The 17,800-nt window shown below is 35.0% G+C and overlaps 1 protein-coding gene across 1 annotated transcript; it reads left to right on the top strand.

The window, feature by feature from the left end:
• The first annotated feature begins 6,983 nt into the window (after window positions 1-6,983).
• Window positions 6,984-9,550, top strand: LOC132639670 (uncharacterized). The gene is made up of 3 exons (XM_060356108.1): window positions 6,984-7,803; window positions 7,857-7,897; window positions 8,930-9,550. The coding sequence occupies exons 1-3, from the start codon at window positions 6,984-6,986 to the stop codon at window positions 9,548-9,550; spliced, it is 1,482 nt and encodes a 493-aa protein (XP_060212091.1).
• The last annotated feature ends 8,250 nt before the right edge of the window (window positions 9,551-17,800 follow it).

Here is a 17,800-nt window from a genome sequence, read left to right on the forward strand (position 1 = left end):
TAAATAATCATTTTTCCAGTCATATGAGGGGGTCTCTTTTTAGCGGCGGAAATCCCCTAAAAATTGAAATCTGTTTTTAGCCGCCTTGAATCCTCGAAAATATTAAGTTCTTGAGTCAAAAAAAGAAATTCCCCTGAAAAAAAGAGTTCTTTAGTCACCAAATTTCCTCTAAAAATAGGTTTTAGCCGCCTGGAATCGACAAAATATTAGCTTTTTTTTTTTACAGTCACAATATTGCTTAATATCGATTCAAACAAAAACACTAAAATTATTCTCTATTCTTTTGGGTCCCTGGATCGCTTCGAATCCGAGGGTGTGAAAACACGGAGATTGTAGCGTTTCGAGGTATATCGGAGGCTTAAAACCCACTTCACTGCACCCGAAGAAGGTAATACACCTTTCATTAGTTAATTTTTAGTAAATGTTTGAGTGCTTTAAACTACTTATGTGATTTGTTTGGTCAGTTATGATTTAGTTCCTGTTTGTGGTTGTTTCTAGTTGTATTAGGCATGTTTAAGCTTAGATTAATCCTGTTTCTAGTTCTGTAGTTGTTCAGTTATACGTTATGTGTCAATTTGCGTTAATCACGTGCTTGTTAGGTCTACATTGCTTATTTATTCTTCATTTGAGTAGTTATGTATATTAGTTTGTAGTTTGCTAATTATGTGTATGTACTTACCCTTTTAGTTTGTTTCGCAGTGGTTCATTTTATATCCTGTTTTGATTAACCATATGATATTCAGCTTATAGCAGCTTAAGTATCGTTTGTATGCTCAATAATGATTGGCCACAGATTAGCTCAGGTCTGTAGTTGCTTAGTCGTGTCATACAGGTCCAACTTTGACTAGTTGGGCATCAGTTAATCTGTGGTTTTGCCTGACTATGCCTTTACGTGATATCACATGTTAGTTTAGGTCTACTATTATTCCACATACTAGTTTAGCAGAAATCCTGTTGATACAACTATGTATGCTCATTGAGATATTTTAGTAGTCTAATATAAAATGCAATGTTGTTTCAGTTTGATGTCTCTTTCATATTAGCTGAGCATTAGCATATTTACCTTTTGCGCTTCTTTAGTTGTGGGTCTCAGTTTGATTTGAGCCTTGTTTGTCATTTGTGTCATGGTAACTTAACTTAAAATATGGTATTTGCTTTTCCTTATTTGACTAAAATATATTGTTAAGGTCAGCTGATAATTAAGAAATGAGTTTAACATGTCGGACTAAGTCATAAACCTATATTCTAAATCTCCTCTATCTATACTAGAAATGCCAGCCTTTTTGTATTGTTTTAATCCCCGTAGATGTGTGATACCTCTGAGAAATTATACCTTCTGTTTAAAATGGTTAAAAGATCATCATACTTGCAACTGTTCATTGTGTTTATTTTGGTATGTCCTTTTTTGGTTTGAAATACGCGAGATGCCCATGAATTTTCTTCCTCTTTTCTTTGTGTTTTCGAATCTGATCATGTTGCACCTCTCCCTTCTCCTTGAATGTGTTCTTTTGTTTCCAAACAATCTGGTATCCGCCCTGTTAAAAATGAATCGAGCATGCGAATTTGGTAGTTTGTCTGCTGAAGGTTATGCTCTTTCTGTGAGTGTCTGTTTCAAATATCACTGCATAAAGTCCTTGTCTCAGCTGTGTCAAAATGTTGCCTAGGTCTCTTTGTTTATCTTTCGCTTAAAACCCGAACATTTTGCTGTTAAACCTGCAAACTACCATAGTGTTATTTGTGAGTCGACTGCCATTGCTGTGCTGCCTATCTGCCTGGCTATTATGTTTGTTTGGAACCATGTTCATGCTAGTAAGAGTTCCCTGTGCTACTGTTCTGTTTGCATGTCCTTTGTTAATTATTGGTTGCTGTAATGCAACGTTGACATTATACTCAGGGAACCATCGCTTTTTTTTTTTAGAAATAAATACTGTAATGATAAGCCTAGTTGCTCCTGTTCCGATGTTTCTAGAATTGAATTTCTGTGTTTAGCATAGCCGACTGGTTGGAACATTTTCAATACATTTATAAGTGCTTTAATCTTGCTAAGGCAGTGAGGTTGTGTATCCATGTATTTTGAAATATATTCATGAAAATACATTAATAGGGAGGTTAGATTGGTCATTACGGATCAAGCTTGAACCCTCCTCGGTGTTAGCCATGCCTGGGATTCATGAAATCCCTTGAAACTTGTGCAACATCGGGAAGGCGGGGGCAAAAGCTTTCCGATATTGACCTTCTATACATCCTTATGAGTGTGTATACATGAAGTATACTTCAAATACACACAGAATATACACGATCTGCTGATTTGTTTGAGTTTATATTTTACGTGTTCAACATTATCCATTGATTGTATACTAATTCTTTCCTTTTATTTTATGCATGACCTTCGCATACGAGTCCGAGGGACTCGTCTTCCGCATTCGGTGTTGGGCCAAGGCCCAATGAAATATCATTTTCCCCTCTGTCCAGTTCTGTCCGCAGCCTATATTCAAAAGAAAGAAACGAGTTTTGGGCCAAAGCCCAATAGCATGATTAATTCGCAGCAGTTGGGCCCTGAATAATGGGCCAGTTCCATTCAATTTTCTTCCCCTCTACTTTATTTTATTGTTGTGTATTTTTTATTGTTTTGTATGACTAACACTTTATCTTATTTCATTTTCTTAACTTAGACGAATTCTAGTGAAATTAGTGGGTTAGTTTTAGTATAAAGGGTAGTTAATCCAAAGGAAACTAGTAATTAATCCCATAAGCTTCATTTTCTTCTTTTATATTAAAGTTATTTATAATATCTATAATATTTACTTCTAGAATAATTGATAGTATAAATTCATATTTTCGAATTAAAGGAGTCATATTCTTATTATCTTAATTTCAAAACATCACTAATACGCAAATATAAATTCAAGCATATTTTATAAATAACTCTTAAAGTTTTTTTTTTTTGAATCAATCACGCATATTTTAGCTAAGCATAGTTAATGAGAAATAACAAAAGGACAAAGAAACTCACATTAGCTATTTTTGTATTTAGTTTATACTCCTAAACCACAAAAGAATCAATTAATATCTCGCCGTTTGAGTTACTTCAAGTATTTATAAAAACGCAGCACAAACTTGCATTTTCTTTACTTATATGCAAATTATCGTATTTTACGCAAGTATTATTTTAAATAGCGTTTTTATCTAAAGCCTTAGCCATATTTATAAGTCTATTTTTTATATAGCATTATTATATTTTTCTTTCAAAACCTTAGCAACATTTTATGAATTTTATTTTAAAGAGTATTTAAAATCTTCTTCTTTTATCCTATAAATGTCAACCGCATTTCTAAATCTTAACCGCAATTTATCCTATAAATTATCTTCCTTGTATTTAAAGTCTTAACCACATTTATAAATCTTATTTTTGAAAAGTATCTAAAGTTTTCCTCTGTGTTAAATTACTATATTTTCTACAAGTTGGTTTAAATAGTATATTTATACTTTCCTTTAAAACCTCAGCAATATTTATAAGTCATTTTCTTAAAATTTAAGCATTACCTTTAACCTTAATTAATTAACCTAAGTTTGGCCGGATAACCGTAGTTACGGATCCCATAGGATGCCTAACCCCTTCCCTTTAGGATAATTAGAACCCTTACCTAGAATTAAGTTAAGCAGACCATTAACGGGGTTTAGTTAGCTTTACCTTAGTTAATAATTAGGTGCCCTAATTCACCTTAAAATCAATTAGGTGGCGACTCCTTAAAATAAAGCAAAAATAGGAATCTCCAATATGTTGTACTCTAATTTTGACCTGGTTTAAATGGGGTATAACATTGCAAGTACTAGTGTGCATTCGCGATTGGATTAGATTGGAGCAACGCAACCAAAACTTAGAAGCGGAGGAAGTCGAAGAGGAAGAGATTGAAGATTTGATAGCAACTGGACCGGACCAAATGGAAGACTTTGAAGATATCTCCATGGCCGAATATGACATGGGGGAAATTAACCAAATGATTGAGAATTGGTGATTTTATTATTCTACTATTTCTTTGCAACTCATGTATTATTTGCAAGTTAAAAAAAATTACAACTTGTAAATAAATGTTATCCAAGAATGAATAAAATATATGGCTCATTGAGCTTTCTTCTATTTACTTGTGTTCATATTTTTACTTATATTAAGCTAGGAATATACCTAAAATATACTAAGAATATACTTATAATATACATCTACTTAAATTAAAAACTAGAAAGTTATATACTTGAAAAATAACTAAAATATACTTATAATATATAGTATACATATAACTTAAACATACACACACACACACACACACACACATATATATATATGTGTGTGTGTGTGTGTGTGTTTAAGTTATATGTATACTATATATAGTTATAAGTTAAACATATATATATATATATATATATATATATATAAGTTATATAACCTAAGTATATTGATATATATAAATATATTCTTACTATATTTTAGGTATATGTAGTATAACTTAAGCATATAACTTAATATATATATATATATATACACGTATATGCTGTATTGCTGTTAGCCTGTTAGTCAGTAAATATATAAACTTTACTTATAAACTTATATAACATATGTAAATATACCTACAATATACTAATAAATACTATAATATATATATATATATATATATATATATATATATATATATATATATATATATACTATACAAAAAACAAAAACAAAAAAGAGGTTTTGGACGTTTTGAACCGGACCGGTTCCGGTTTCGGGTTTTTAACCGGTAAACCGAAGCCGGTTAAACCGGAACCGGTGGCAGGTTTCGGTTTTTAGACCGGAAACTGGCCGGTTTTATAACCGATTACCGGTCCGGCTCCGGTCAAACCGGTTGACACCCTTAATTTTAACTGCGGCGGTAGTGTATAGCTAGAAAAAGTTTCACTTGAAGAAACCATAGAGTATACTGCAGGAAAAGTGAAAAAACCCAAAAATATAATATTAAAATACAGGTCATATGCGTGTATTTCACCACTCAAACACATATCTAATGGTAGTATTCCAGGGAGATAATAATCCCGTTTAAAAAAATTCGGTAAAGGGAGGGGGGAGCGGGGGTGGATAATAGACCCCCCAAAAGAAATACTATGTATCATTGGAACTTCAGAAATACTGTGTAGGCGTTTGGACATGCGATTTCATCTCTGATTTTCATTGCTGATTTCATCTCATGAGATGAAATCCCAAATCATCCAAAAAGACATGATTTGGGATTTGAAATCATGATTTCAAAAAATATAAATGTAAAATTTGACCCATACGTTTATATTTGGTAAAAAAAGACCCATAAGTTGGTAGATATATTTACCAATTATGTTTACCAACCATTTGTATTAAATATTAATCTGCAAGTTGGTAAAATATATTTACCAATCATGTTTATCATGTGGGAGGATTATATTAAAGAGTAGTTACATTACTATTCATGTTAAATTTTTCTTTTTATTGAACTAAAGTTTGATCAATTGATGTTGTATTTTTTAAAAAGGTCTTCTAGTAGCGTATTAATTTTATTATAAACTAAGATTTGCTCATTTGGTAAGATTGTATAAGAATTGAGAAAATTTTGATGGTTTTTACAACTTGTGGGGTTTTTATGTTTATAAAAAAACTGCAACTTAAGAAATTCAAATTGCATATCCAAACATGATTTTATCTCATGAGATGAAATCATGTCCAAACGGCTCCTATGCATGTATCATTGGAACTGGAGGCTGGTACTGATGCCTTTTCCCCAAGTTTGACAACGCTAACAATTTATTAAGTTTAACAAACATTATGCTAATAAACCTATTTAATATATTAAACAATTTTGCTTGCTTCTAAATAAGAACGTTCGTTTAAAAATAAAAACGAGAAACTAGTTATAGGCTAAACTAAATAATTGGCAATTTCAAAAATATAGTAAACTAAACTAACAAAAATATAATAATTGAAAATAACTTTCAAAAGATCCTTCAAGATAACACAACGAAATAATTTTATTACTTATAAAATAAATTAAACTAAGAACTATAAGCAATTTCATTAAATATACTTAAAAGCTATTTTTCTAGATTTGGCCACAATATATATCATTAAAAGTATTTTTGAAAATTCTAGCTTCAAAATCTTATTTTCTTGGTTGACTTTTAATAAGTTTTTTTTTTGGCCAAACCCATCGATAGACACCTGTGGTCGTCCACTTCTTTCACTCGAGCACCTAAAGTGACCCTTGTTCCATTTAAACACTTCAGGTGGGTCATTCCTATTCCACTTAGACACTTTTTGCACCGTTATCGGAGCAAAACTAACACCAAAGGGGGCGCCACCTCATTGCACATCCAACCAGCCCAGAAGCCCCAATTTTTAATGGTCAAAACTCCACGAATTTACAAATTAGTGAATTTACAATTAAAATGAGTTCACACAATTTAAATGAGCCGGCACAATTTAATTGGCCACTTAATCCACGTAGGAGACGACTGGTGTTGGTTTTGCTCCGATAACGGTGCAAAAAGTGTCTAAGTGGAATAAGAATGGTTCACCTGAAGTGTTTAAATGGAACAAGGGCCACTTTAAGTGCTCAAGTGAAAGAAGTGGACTACCACAAGTCTTTGTCGATGAGTTTGGCCTTTTTTTTTTTCAACCTAAAAATAACTCGGTAAAAATCAACCAAGAAAAAAGGATTTGACGCTAGATCAGACTCTTACAGAAAGTTTATCTTAAAGTTGGAAAAACAAAAGGCCTTTCTTCTAGGAGAAGCGTGATGGTGTTTAGAATAAAAGTGATAAATTAGTTCATAAAAATATGATCCGCCTCATTTAGTACCTTCAACCTATTTGATCGGTCCAATTCAATCTATCTAAAAATTAGGTTAATATGTAGTCCAAATTAATTCATAAGATACCTTATTAAAAATATTTCAAAAAAGTTGTTTTGAAATAGCAATATGGTAAGTGAATCAGATTGTCTCATCAAAGGTAGAGCTATTACAGAAAACATCCTCTTAGCTCAGGAAATCATTGAAGACATAAAGAAACCTAACAGAGGAGGAAATGTAGTCTTAAAGCTAGACATGACCAAAGCCTATGATAGAGTCTTTTGGAAGTTTCTAGGCTTAACTCTAAGAAAACTGGGATTCTTTGATCAGTGGGTGGATATTACCCACAACTACATTGCTAATAATTGGTATTCTGTCATTGTGAACGGAGGAAGGCATGGTTTTTTCACCTCAAGTAGAGGTTTAAGGCAAGGCGACCCTCTTTCACCTTCTTTGTTCACCCTAAGTGTTGAATTACTATCGCAAATGCTCAACAAGTTACAAAATTCTGCTAGCTTTAAAGGTTTCTACATGAATCACAATGGACCAAAGATAAATCATCTAACATTTGCGGATGATACCATTCTTTTCTGTAATGGCAGCAAAAGGTCGATGGAACTGATTTTGAAAACTCTCAACACCTATGAAGGGGTTTCCGGCCAACTCATTAACAAGGAGAAAAGTTGCTTTGGTATGGCTGATAACACCAATATTGCTACTATCAACAGGCTGAAGTTTATAACTGGAATGGAGCATCAAGAATTTCCTATTAAATATCTTGGATGTCCCCTTATATCTGGAAGGAAAAAAAATGCTTTCTACAGTGGCATTCTCAACAACATTATTAGCAGAATCAGAGGCTGGCAAACTAAATTTCTATCAACGGGAGGAAGACCTGTGTTTTTAGCTCTTCCTATCCACCTCCTGGCTGCTGTCAACCCCCCATCAGGTACTATTGAGTCTATAGAATTGTATATTAACAGATTTTTTTGGTTTGGACAGGATACAAGTGGGAAGCACCATTGGGTTTCCTGGAAAAACTTGTGCTTCCCATACAAAGAAGGGGGTGCAAACTTCAGAAGTTTATCAGACACTTGCCAAGCCTTCAGAGCTAAACAGTGGTGGACCATCAGAACATCAAAGACTCTATGGATAGAGTTCATGAAAGCTAAATTTTTCTACTCTGAGCATCCTTGCAACTAGGGCTGGGCATAAATACCGAAAATTGAAAAAGCAGACCGAACCGAACCGAACTTCAAGAAACCGAAACTGAAAGAACCGAACCGAACTAGTTTGGTTCGGTATTTGGTGTTCACCTTCAAAAAACTGAAACCAAAATAGCCGAACCGAACTTTGATGAAACCGAATCGAAGAATCGAAATTTATACATTACCCAAACAAATTAAAATAGTCCAAACCCATTAAGTTTAAGCCCCAAAAAAACCCAATTGTAATAAGCTCTCTTTTGCTTTTGTATCCCTAATTTTCCATTTCAGTTGAGAAAATCAAATATCCTTATTAAAGAAAGGTGACTAGGATGTGTCTTTAGGATTAATGTATGTCCTTTATATGTTTTCTTAATTATTCTTACTTTATGTATATAACACCTACTAATTCTATATTATGGTTATGATTTTCTGTTCTTGTGTATCCTGTTTGTTCGATTTTGATTTTAATTTGTTAGTTTTATGTTTTGTTGCTTTTGAGAATATGAATTAGTGTAAATGAAATCGCTTCTAATATCATATCAAAAACACCGAATTGAAAAAACCGAAACCAAACTGAACCGAACCATACTTCAAAAAACCAAAACCGAAAGAACCGAACCGAACTAGTTTGGTTCGGTGTTCGGTGTCCACCTTCAAAAAACCGAAACCGAAATAGTCAAACTGAAGTTTGATAAAACTGAACCGAAGAACCGAACGCCTACCCCTACTTGTAACATCCATTGGAGCAAAGGACAACCCCAAAGCTGGAAAATCCTTTGTAACATCAGAGACAAAGTAGATAGTAGTATCTCCTGGGAAATTAGGAAGGGAGAGATCTCTTTTTGGTATGATACTTGCCACAACCAGAGGCCTCTTTCTCAATTCGGGCTAAGTGACACACATCTGGGAAATATCAAGATAAATGAAGTCTTCAAGGATGGGGAACGGGACTGGAATTGCATCCAAAACCTACTACCAGAGGAGATAAAAAATCACATTACAAATAGAGAGATCACTCTTGATCCCAACTCAGACGACAAAGCCATTTGGACTCCATCTACCACTGGAAAATTCACTATTAGCTCAGATTGGGAATTTCTCAGGCAAAAAAAGAATAACAATACCATGGATGGACAGATCTGGCAAAAGGATATTCCTTTCAAAATGTCCTTCCTTACATGGAGGGCAATTCACAATAAGTTTTCTACTAATCAGAGGGTTTCTAGGTTTGGTATTACTATATCTCAAAACTCTCATTGTTGTGCTACTGTAAATAGTATGACAGAGATGGAAAGCTCAGATCACCTCTTTTGCAAAGGTGATTTGGCCAGGAAGATCTGGCACCATTTTGCTGGTCCAATGGGGATAGCATACAGGAACATTAACCTCAAAATGATGCTTCTCAACTGGTGGAATCACAAATCACACAATCCTATCACAAACTACATCACTAAGATCATTCCTCCCATTGTTTGTCGGGAAATATGAAGGGCAAGATGCAGTAATAAATTTGAAGCCATCAAGTCTTCCATAGACAGAACAATCACTAATATTGTGTTTACTATTTTGCAGGTATCTAAGAGAAGATTTGGAAAAGCTAACCTGGGTCAAAACTGGAGAAGCATTTGCCAAGCTTGTGATGCCACACTTCAACAAAAAACTGTCACCATTGTTAAATGGATAAGACCACCCCCCTGCTAGTGAAACTCAATGGTAATGGTAGTTGCATTCATTGGAAATATGGAGATGGTGGACTCATCAGAAATAGCCAGGGTTTCACTCTATGGGCTTATTCTATCCCTCTAGGTCCTGGAACCAGCAACATGGCAGAGGCAGCAACTATTTTATATGGTCTGAAATGGTGTGCCAGTAGGAATCTTGTGTTAACATTGGCAGAAACGGACTCACTTTTGCTCGCTAAATGTACAAAAGGTGAATGGAAAATTGACAGCTACATCAAAGAGATTCAGAGTTTAATTAGTTGAAGCTCATGGCTTCAATATCAATCATTGTTTTAGGGAAGCTAATAAACCAGTGGATAAGATAGCTGCCCTAAGCTACAGTTATGATGAAGGTCAAGTTTTCAACTCTCTGTCTGACCTGCTCCAACAAGTGAAGGGCCTCGTCAACATGGATAAATGGAATTTTCCATCTTTTAGGGAAAAAAAACAAAGTACTCTCTTATTGTATATGAACCACCTTGATCTCACTTGTAAACCTAACCTTTTGGATAAAACTAGATACTTAGTCTCAACTCAATGATCATGTAGAAAGCTTGGGATGCCAACCTCAAATTGTAACTTTTTGCACATTAATAATCAATGGAGGCAAGGTTTAAATTAAAAAAAAAAAACATAATTCATCCAGTCTAGCTAATGAAATGAACTAAGTCTAGTATTTATACTCCTAGACTAAAAGAAGACTAAGTTATTAAAAAAATGTCATTAATTAGGCAAGGGCTTTATTTGGTTAGTAATCTTCTTTAGGAATTTTGAAAATAGCCCTCATGTGGAAATCTTCATCTTTCAAACACCAATTGTCTTGCAATTGTAGCCCAATTTATCTTAATTTGCATCGTATAGCCATAATTTGCACTTTTAGTCCTTTGCGCTTTTAGCCACTTGGTGTAGAAGTCGCCACAATCTCTTCCCAAACCATTATCTAAACGTCCCATGTCCTTCCAAGCATCTTTGTGCCCTTTGTGCCATCTAGGATCATATCATCCTCCCCCTCTTCAAAAGGATTCGTCCTTGAATCCGAACCTTGCAAAAACGTAGAAGAGTATGAGTACACATCCTCGCACAACAAACAAAGGTAATCATCATATGGCAAATGATAATACCTAAAGTAAGCATCACATGCAATCAACACACTAAACAACTCACTCTTCTGATATAACCAAGCATGAAATGGATCTAGAAAGAACATGTATCCAAATAATGCTAAAGACACTTGGTTATTCAAGTCATTTTGACAAAAGGGTAAATCAAAGAACCCAATACAAATAGGAATCCCAACATGTAAATCTACAATGGTCCTAACAATTAAGAAGCATACATCTCCCCTTAAGTCAAGAAACAAGTGAAATCCTTCATGACTAAGTGTAATATCACAAATAAGCCCAATCCAAGTCAAGGGTCAACCATCACACTAGCCCACCCCCAATAAGGAAATCACTCTTAAGTCAACACCGGGGTCAAATACAAAGATATTCCCCACACTCTTTTGCTCACATCTCCCATGCAAGCCTAAAATGCAATTAAGTATTAACACTAGAATGAAATCACAAGAATGGATAGGAGTGCTACTACTATACTAATCACATAAAGAAGTTACCTCCATGGCTTTAGAAAGCCCAAGAATAAGCATGAGCCACAAATACATGCCGTTCATGAAGGATGTACAAGATGTGACATCATACCAAAGCATAGTTTGATGAGGTCTTCTCCAATGGATATCCTTTTCAAGCCTCCTCCTTTGATGAAACTCCACAAACAAGTTAATCATATAATCAAGTTCATCAAAAGAAGGATTTTTTTACCTTTAGGCTCTTTGAACCTATGCCAAGATAAGAGTAGCATCTCCCCACCCTTTAGGTTAAAAGATCGAGCATAGTCCTTCTAAGAAGTGTGCTTTTTTCCATTCAAATTGCTCCCCTTATTTAAAGAGCACTCATCATTTCCGGAAGCCTTTTCCAAATTTGACGTTGTTCTATCAAGTGGGTTACAAACCCTCAAGAAGGATCTCTCGTCATCGGGGATGGTGTCAAGAACTTCACCCACCCCATGCTTGTCATCAAGACTAAGCTCATCAACATCCCATAGTGGGCTACAAAACACATTATAACCTAAAAAAAAAAACTAAATGCTCAACATTACCATATATCCCACTAGGTACATCATTACCACAAGTCATGTCAACTTCACATAAGACATTATCTTTAAGGGAAAAAGATTCAATGAACAACAAAGAGTCAAATATGTAATCTTATTCTCAAAAAGACAAAGGTCATCTACCAAAGCATTTTTATTAACATGACTATTCACATGATCAATTACATCAATATAATCGCTACATTGAGGTTCATTGAGCACGTCAAGTTCCTCAAATAGTGGATTATCATGGCAAGCAAATTGATCAAAATAAGTATTCACATTAGTTGGACACAAATTGACCTTGCTAGAAGAATCAATTCGGTCATCGCTAGGATCAAATAGTGGATGAGCTATCATAACATGTGACAATGTACTAATATGCAAATCACAAGGGTCAACACTAGGTGGACATAAATTGATCTCACAAGAAGAATCAAGATGGTCATCAATGGAATCAACTAGTGTTGGACAACCCATATCAACTACATTGTCAACAATCAATGAAGAGTCACCAAGATTGTCACAAGGTAAAGGCTCATTAAGCTCAAGTAAGTACAAGCTATCACTCACACTCAATTTAACAACATGACCAATCACATCATTCGGAGTGTCAAGTTTAGCTATTTTACCTTGAATTGCACACAAAGTATTTCCTTTACCGTGATTTTCAACTTTGGAGCCCATTTTCTCCTTTGGGAAGCCTTCAACTACCTCATGAACTTTCAAAGTTTGAGGCTTATCATTCGGTTTGCTTCCAAGAATACCGGCACCATTATCAAAACAACTAGAGAAGAAAGAAAAGTTACAAGAGTTAGAATGGGGTTGTGACAACTCCCTCACATCACGCCTCATAACCTCTCATTTTTCCACTCTAGAGTTGTCACTTTTCACTTCCTTACTCCTCTCAATCTTTTCTCTCTCAATTTCATGGGAGTTGGGACAAGTGTCAAGTCCTCCTTGGGATGGGTTAGGGAAACCCTCCATTTCACTCTTTTCTTTCGCCTCACAAGGATTGGCTTTCTTCTTCATGTGTTGCTCCTTGAGTAACTGTTCCTTCATTAGGTGTAGATGCTTGGTCATCACTTTGATACAATTGTCTATTTCTTTCCGTTGTGAATGAAGAGAATCACTTCGCACTTGAGGCCTTGCACCTTCTCTACTTCCTTCATCTATCAATACTTCCCTCCTACGTCCAACATCATAACTATATGAAGAACATGGAATATTTGCATTAGGATAAGATGAGTGATTCATTGTATTTCGTGAAGTAGAAGATGTACACTCTTTTCTCCTCCTAAGTCGACTTCTACTTTCTCCAATCCACACACTTATACCATCTTGCTTAGCATAGGAAGTATCACAATTCAATGTATGTGAATATCTACTAGAGGATTCCTCACAAGGTTCATGTTCAAATTCACTATCCTCACGAGCATATTCACTACAAAGTACATAACCATAAGGCTCATGTTCATCACAACTTCCCATTTCATGCAAGTCTCCATCAATTGGCTCATAACGTAAGTGTGAGGAAGGGATATATCCATGGTGGGTATCAGGCGACTCTTCATAGCTCTACATCAACATCTTTCCCTATTTCATGCGACTCTTCATAGCTCTCGTCTTCACCATAGGACTACTCCTTCATCGTCTTCATAAGACCTATGAAAATCACTCGCCTCATAATCACCCCCGGAGTAATAAGGTTCATCTTCATCTTCATCTTGGTCATGATTATATGGACCATCATACGACCCATGAACACCATAATTTTTACTATCATTGTAAGCATAGTGATGCTTCATCGCCATAAGTCATTTCGTCTCCCCCATAGCCTCCATCGTTATCGTAGTCATACTGTCACAACCCAACCCCGTAAGCCGTGACTAGTGCCCGAGCTGGACACTCGTATACACCTGTTAACTACAATCATCTACAGCCAGCATAACAAGGATTTATATATATAAAAGCGAGACGTTGCCTTAACACTGTCGCATATATGCATATCATGGCCACCTGTCTCCTGAGGAGTTACAACTTTCACATCATATATATATATATATGTCTACGCAAGCCGACAAGGCTGCCACTACGCACAACATCCCAAAACATATGTATATATACGCAAGCCGACAAGGCTACCACTACGAATGGGTACGCCCCAAAAACATAAGTCATGTCTACATAGCAAAACAGCAACTATATACAGGCCCACACAGATGTCCACAGACCTCTAAGAGTAACGACAGTATCATATGACGGGACAGGGCCCCGCCGTACCCTGAACAACCACATACATACATAACAAAAGGGATCTATACCACATACATACAAATCATCTTTTGAGACTCAATAGATAAGTAAACTAATCAGCTCTCAAGTGTTAGGATGATAATCATGTTAAGTTCTTCCTAAATGTCATTACAAACTATATCAAGGAACGTTTCAGGATTCATATACATGTATCAATTTAACATGATATAGCTTATGAAAGTCAAGTATACTTCTAATTATGCAATTCTTTAAGAGTAGGAATTTTTATACATCATTTATTAGTCGATCATATAATAGACTCGAAACAATAGCTCGACTATCCTAAAGGTTCGAGCATCAAGAACAAATAAAAATCATGAGTCATGCTTGGAATTAGAGAGTAGAATTTCCCCGAGGCTCATATCATGTCTTACTTACATCTAGGACATGCCAAAAGAAAGAAGGGATAGGCTTTACATACCTTTAGCGTTTAGTCATATTATAACTCGTACACGCTGCCCAATAGTACCTTATCCTATATTAAGATATCAAGAGCTACGATTAGGCTACAAGGGAATTCAATACGTATTTTAACGTTAATAATCCCTTTTTAAACAATTTGACGGTGTTTCGTTCGTATTCAAACCAACTACTACCATTAAGCCAATATTCTAGTCATGCATTCAAGTGTCAACCCAAGACTATTCAAACATGACGCAAGAGAACTTCGGACAGCCCGTACATTATTCAAAACAACCCACTCCATACCAAACAACCCGCAATCTTGACACTTGACAAGAACAACAACATATACTTTCTTCCAATTCACAAATCCTATCAACAATCACACGTTAACAACGTCACTTACACAATTGCAAGGAGCTATATTATCGTTTTATTAGTTTATACAACAGCCCGCAACAACCACAATTTGCAATTTTCCAACTTCAACCGCAACGACAACAACACGTTTAGCAACATTGTTTATATAACCGCAAGAAACTATATTAACAACATACTAACCCCTACAACAGCCCATAACGACTTCAACTCCAATTTTTAACCATCAATGTCTTCATTCTTATTTTAGAACACATGACAACAACAATCAACATTCAAAATAAATTAGCCCATCCTTTTAAATAAAACAATCCACGGTTGGACTGTTTTTCCTACTTCCACATATATCATTTCTTTTACATCTTAACTCACATATTTACAATGCCAACAATACACCACAACGTCCATAACAATCAACAACTAAAGCATCACACAAAACAGTCCATTAACTTCCTAAATCAGCTCCTACTCGGCTTCAACACAACCACATACCAAATTCCATAATTTTCATTCCTTTCATACACACTACCATATTCAAACCATTCTTAATACATGTACAAGAAATTTAAACATTGTTTCACATAAGCCTATCATACACGGCCCACTTTAAATTTCAACAACAACAATCCAATACCAACATGCAAAATTATATACATTCAATTCATCATCTATACATATTCATAATGCCTCCAAACTCATTCTAAAACGTAAAAGAAGTGACCAATTCTTACCTTAACAAGTTGGTTTCTTAACCTTGCTAATCACTTGAATATCCACAACACTTTGAGACACTAATTACACCTGGAACTTCAACACAATTTGCTCCACTGTTCAACCAAGCAATCTGGCCGTGACCCTCTCCTTGCAACTCCTTTCTTTTGGTTTGTTTAGTCCTTGCTTCTCCACCAACTACTACACATTATTGTTTAGCTTCACTTTAGAACTTTTATTAAGCATAAAATCAGTTTTTCTCCTCCAAGAAACAAGCTGGCCGAACAGCCATAGATGTTTTCTTTTCTTGTTCTTGAAAGCTGATTTTCAACAAATGGAATTGGAAAAGTGTCATTTGCACTATGCCTTATTTTATATATGGTTTCCCATCATGTTACACGTACTCCCCCACTTAATGATTCAACATTGCACTTGTTTTGATAATTTTTCAGATTTTGATTCTTTCATTAATATATATATATATATATATATATATATATATATATATATATTTTTTTTTTTTTTTTTATATATTCGGGTGGGGCCCACACGGCCCCTTAAGCTTAATTAATTAATGAAGTGATTAAATTTAATCCCACTTAATAATCTAATCATAGTTAATTTACCCCTAACCTCCAACAATATTTCTATACCAATAAAATTTATGGGCAACTTGTGCATTGAAACCAAATCGGGAGTTAAAAGTCTCTACCTCGCGCCTTAAAATAGTCTTATCTTAACTTGTCGCGTTTAGCTTAAAATATCCCAATGTATAAAACTACGGGATATAACACGTACCCTCTATTGCTAGAGGCATAACTCTCCAACTCGTCACCGCAAGATCCCGAGGCTAAGGATGACATCCTTATCTCTCCTTCTACTTATGACTTCTTTTCTTGTACCTACAAAACGAGCAAACAAGATTAGTAGTAAAGTTCCTCACGTCACTCGTATTTGCACTCAAGCTTACCTCTCAACCTAAAGCTTCTTCCAAAGTTGGTCACGAACCGCTTATCCAATCAATTCCGCAAGGTTGCTAGTCTTTGTAGAAGAATAGATTCTTGTTTAAATGAATGAAGGACAACTCAAAGCCAATGGACGAGAGCCAATAAAGTTTCAACGAAACAAAACGAAGAAAATCTTGAAAGAAATTAGCACGAAAGAAATGCGGACACAAGAACTAGTAAACACAAGTAGGAACAACTACTAAATGGCTACTAGTTGAGAGACACAATAAAATGGAATGCTAAAATCGGGAAATAAATAAAATTTCGGGCCCGGGTAGGTGATAACTTGAAAACGCGGCCGTGAAGCCCCAATTGATCTAAGGTATTAATTTGAAACAACTAAAAATTTTAAATTTCTATACTTTTTTTTTGCCTCCCTACCAAAGGATTAGAGACACAAAACCAACAATCAAGGGTCAAGGTGTTGACACCCAAGATGGCTACTACGTCAACTTCTTCGCCCGAAAACTCTTACATCGTCTCCGGTCGAAGAGGGGCAAGATGTTGACACCCAATTTTGTCCCTCCTTTATTCCAATTTATTTCCCTGGGCTTCTAAATTTATTAATGAACTAAATACTTTATTTTCACTACTATTTTTATTACTACTACTATTAATATTATTATCCTTCTTATTACTTCCATCTTCACTATTTTACTATCACCATTACTAGCATTACTTTATCACAAATTTTAATGGTTTGTCATTATTTCATTTTAGGATTTGTACTCATTAAATTAATTATAAATCAACTTTATTAAGTACTTTATTTTCTACATATTAATCACTAATTGTTATCACATAATATTATATGATACAAGTTAATTGCTTAGAGCCCAAAGGAATTTATAAGGAAGACCCATAATAGCCCACATTTTAACTCAAAATTCTGTCCGAATTAGCCCAGATCAGCCCAATTAGCTGCAACCTATAAGTCATCAACCCAACCCATAATATATTTTCCCCAAACCTAATTCCAAATAAGCTTCAACCATACTCTTCATTCTAAGCAGCCGGCCCTACACCTTTCCCTTCTTGGATAAAGTTTCATA

This window comes from Lycium barbarum, chromosome 5 (genome assembly GCF_019175385.1).
Source record: "Lycium barbarum isolate Lr01 chromosome 5, ASM1917538v2, whole genome shotgun sequence".
Lineage (NCBI taxonomy): Eukaryota > Viridiplantae > Streptophyta > Magnoliopsida > Solanales > Solanaceae > Lycium > Lycium barbarum.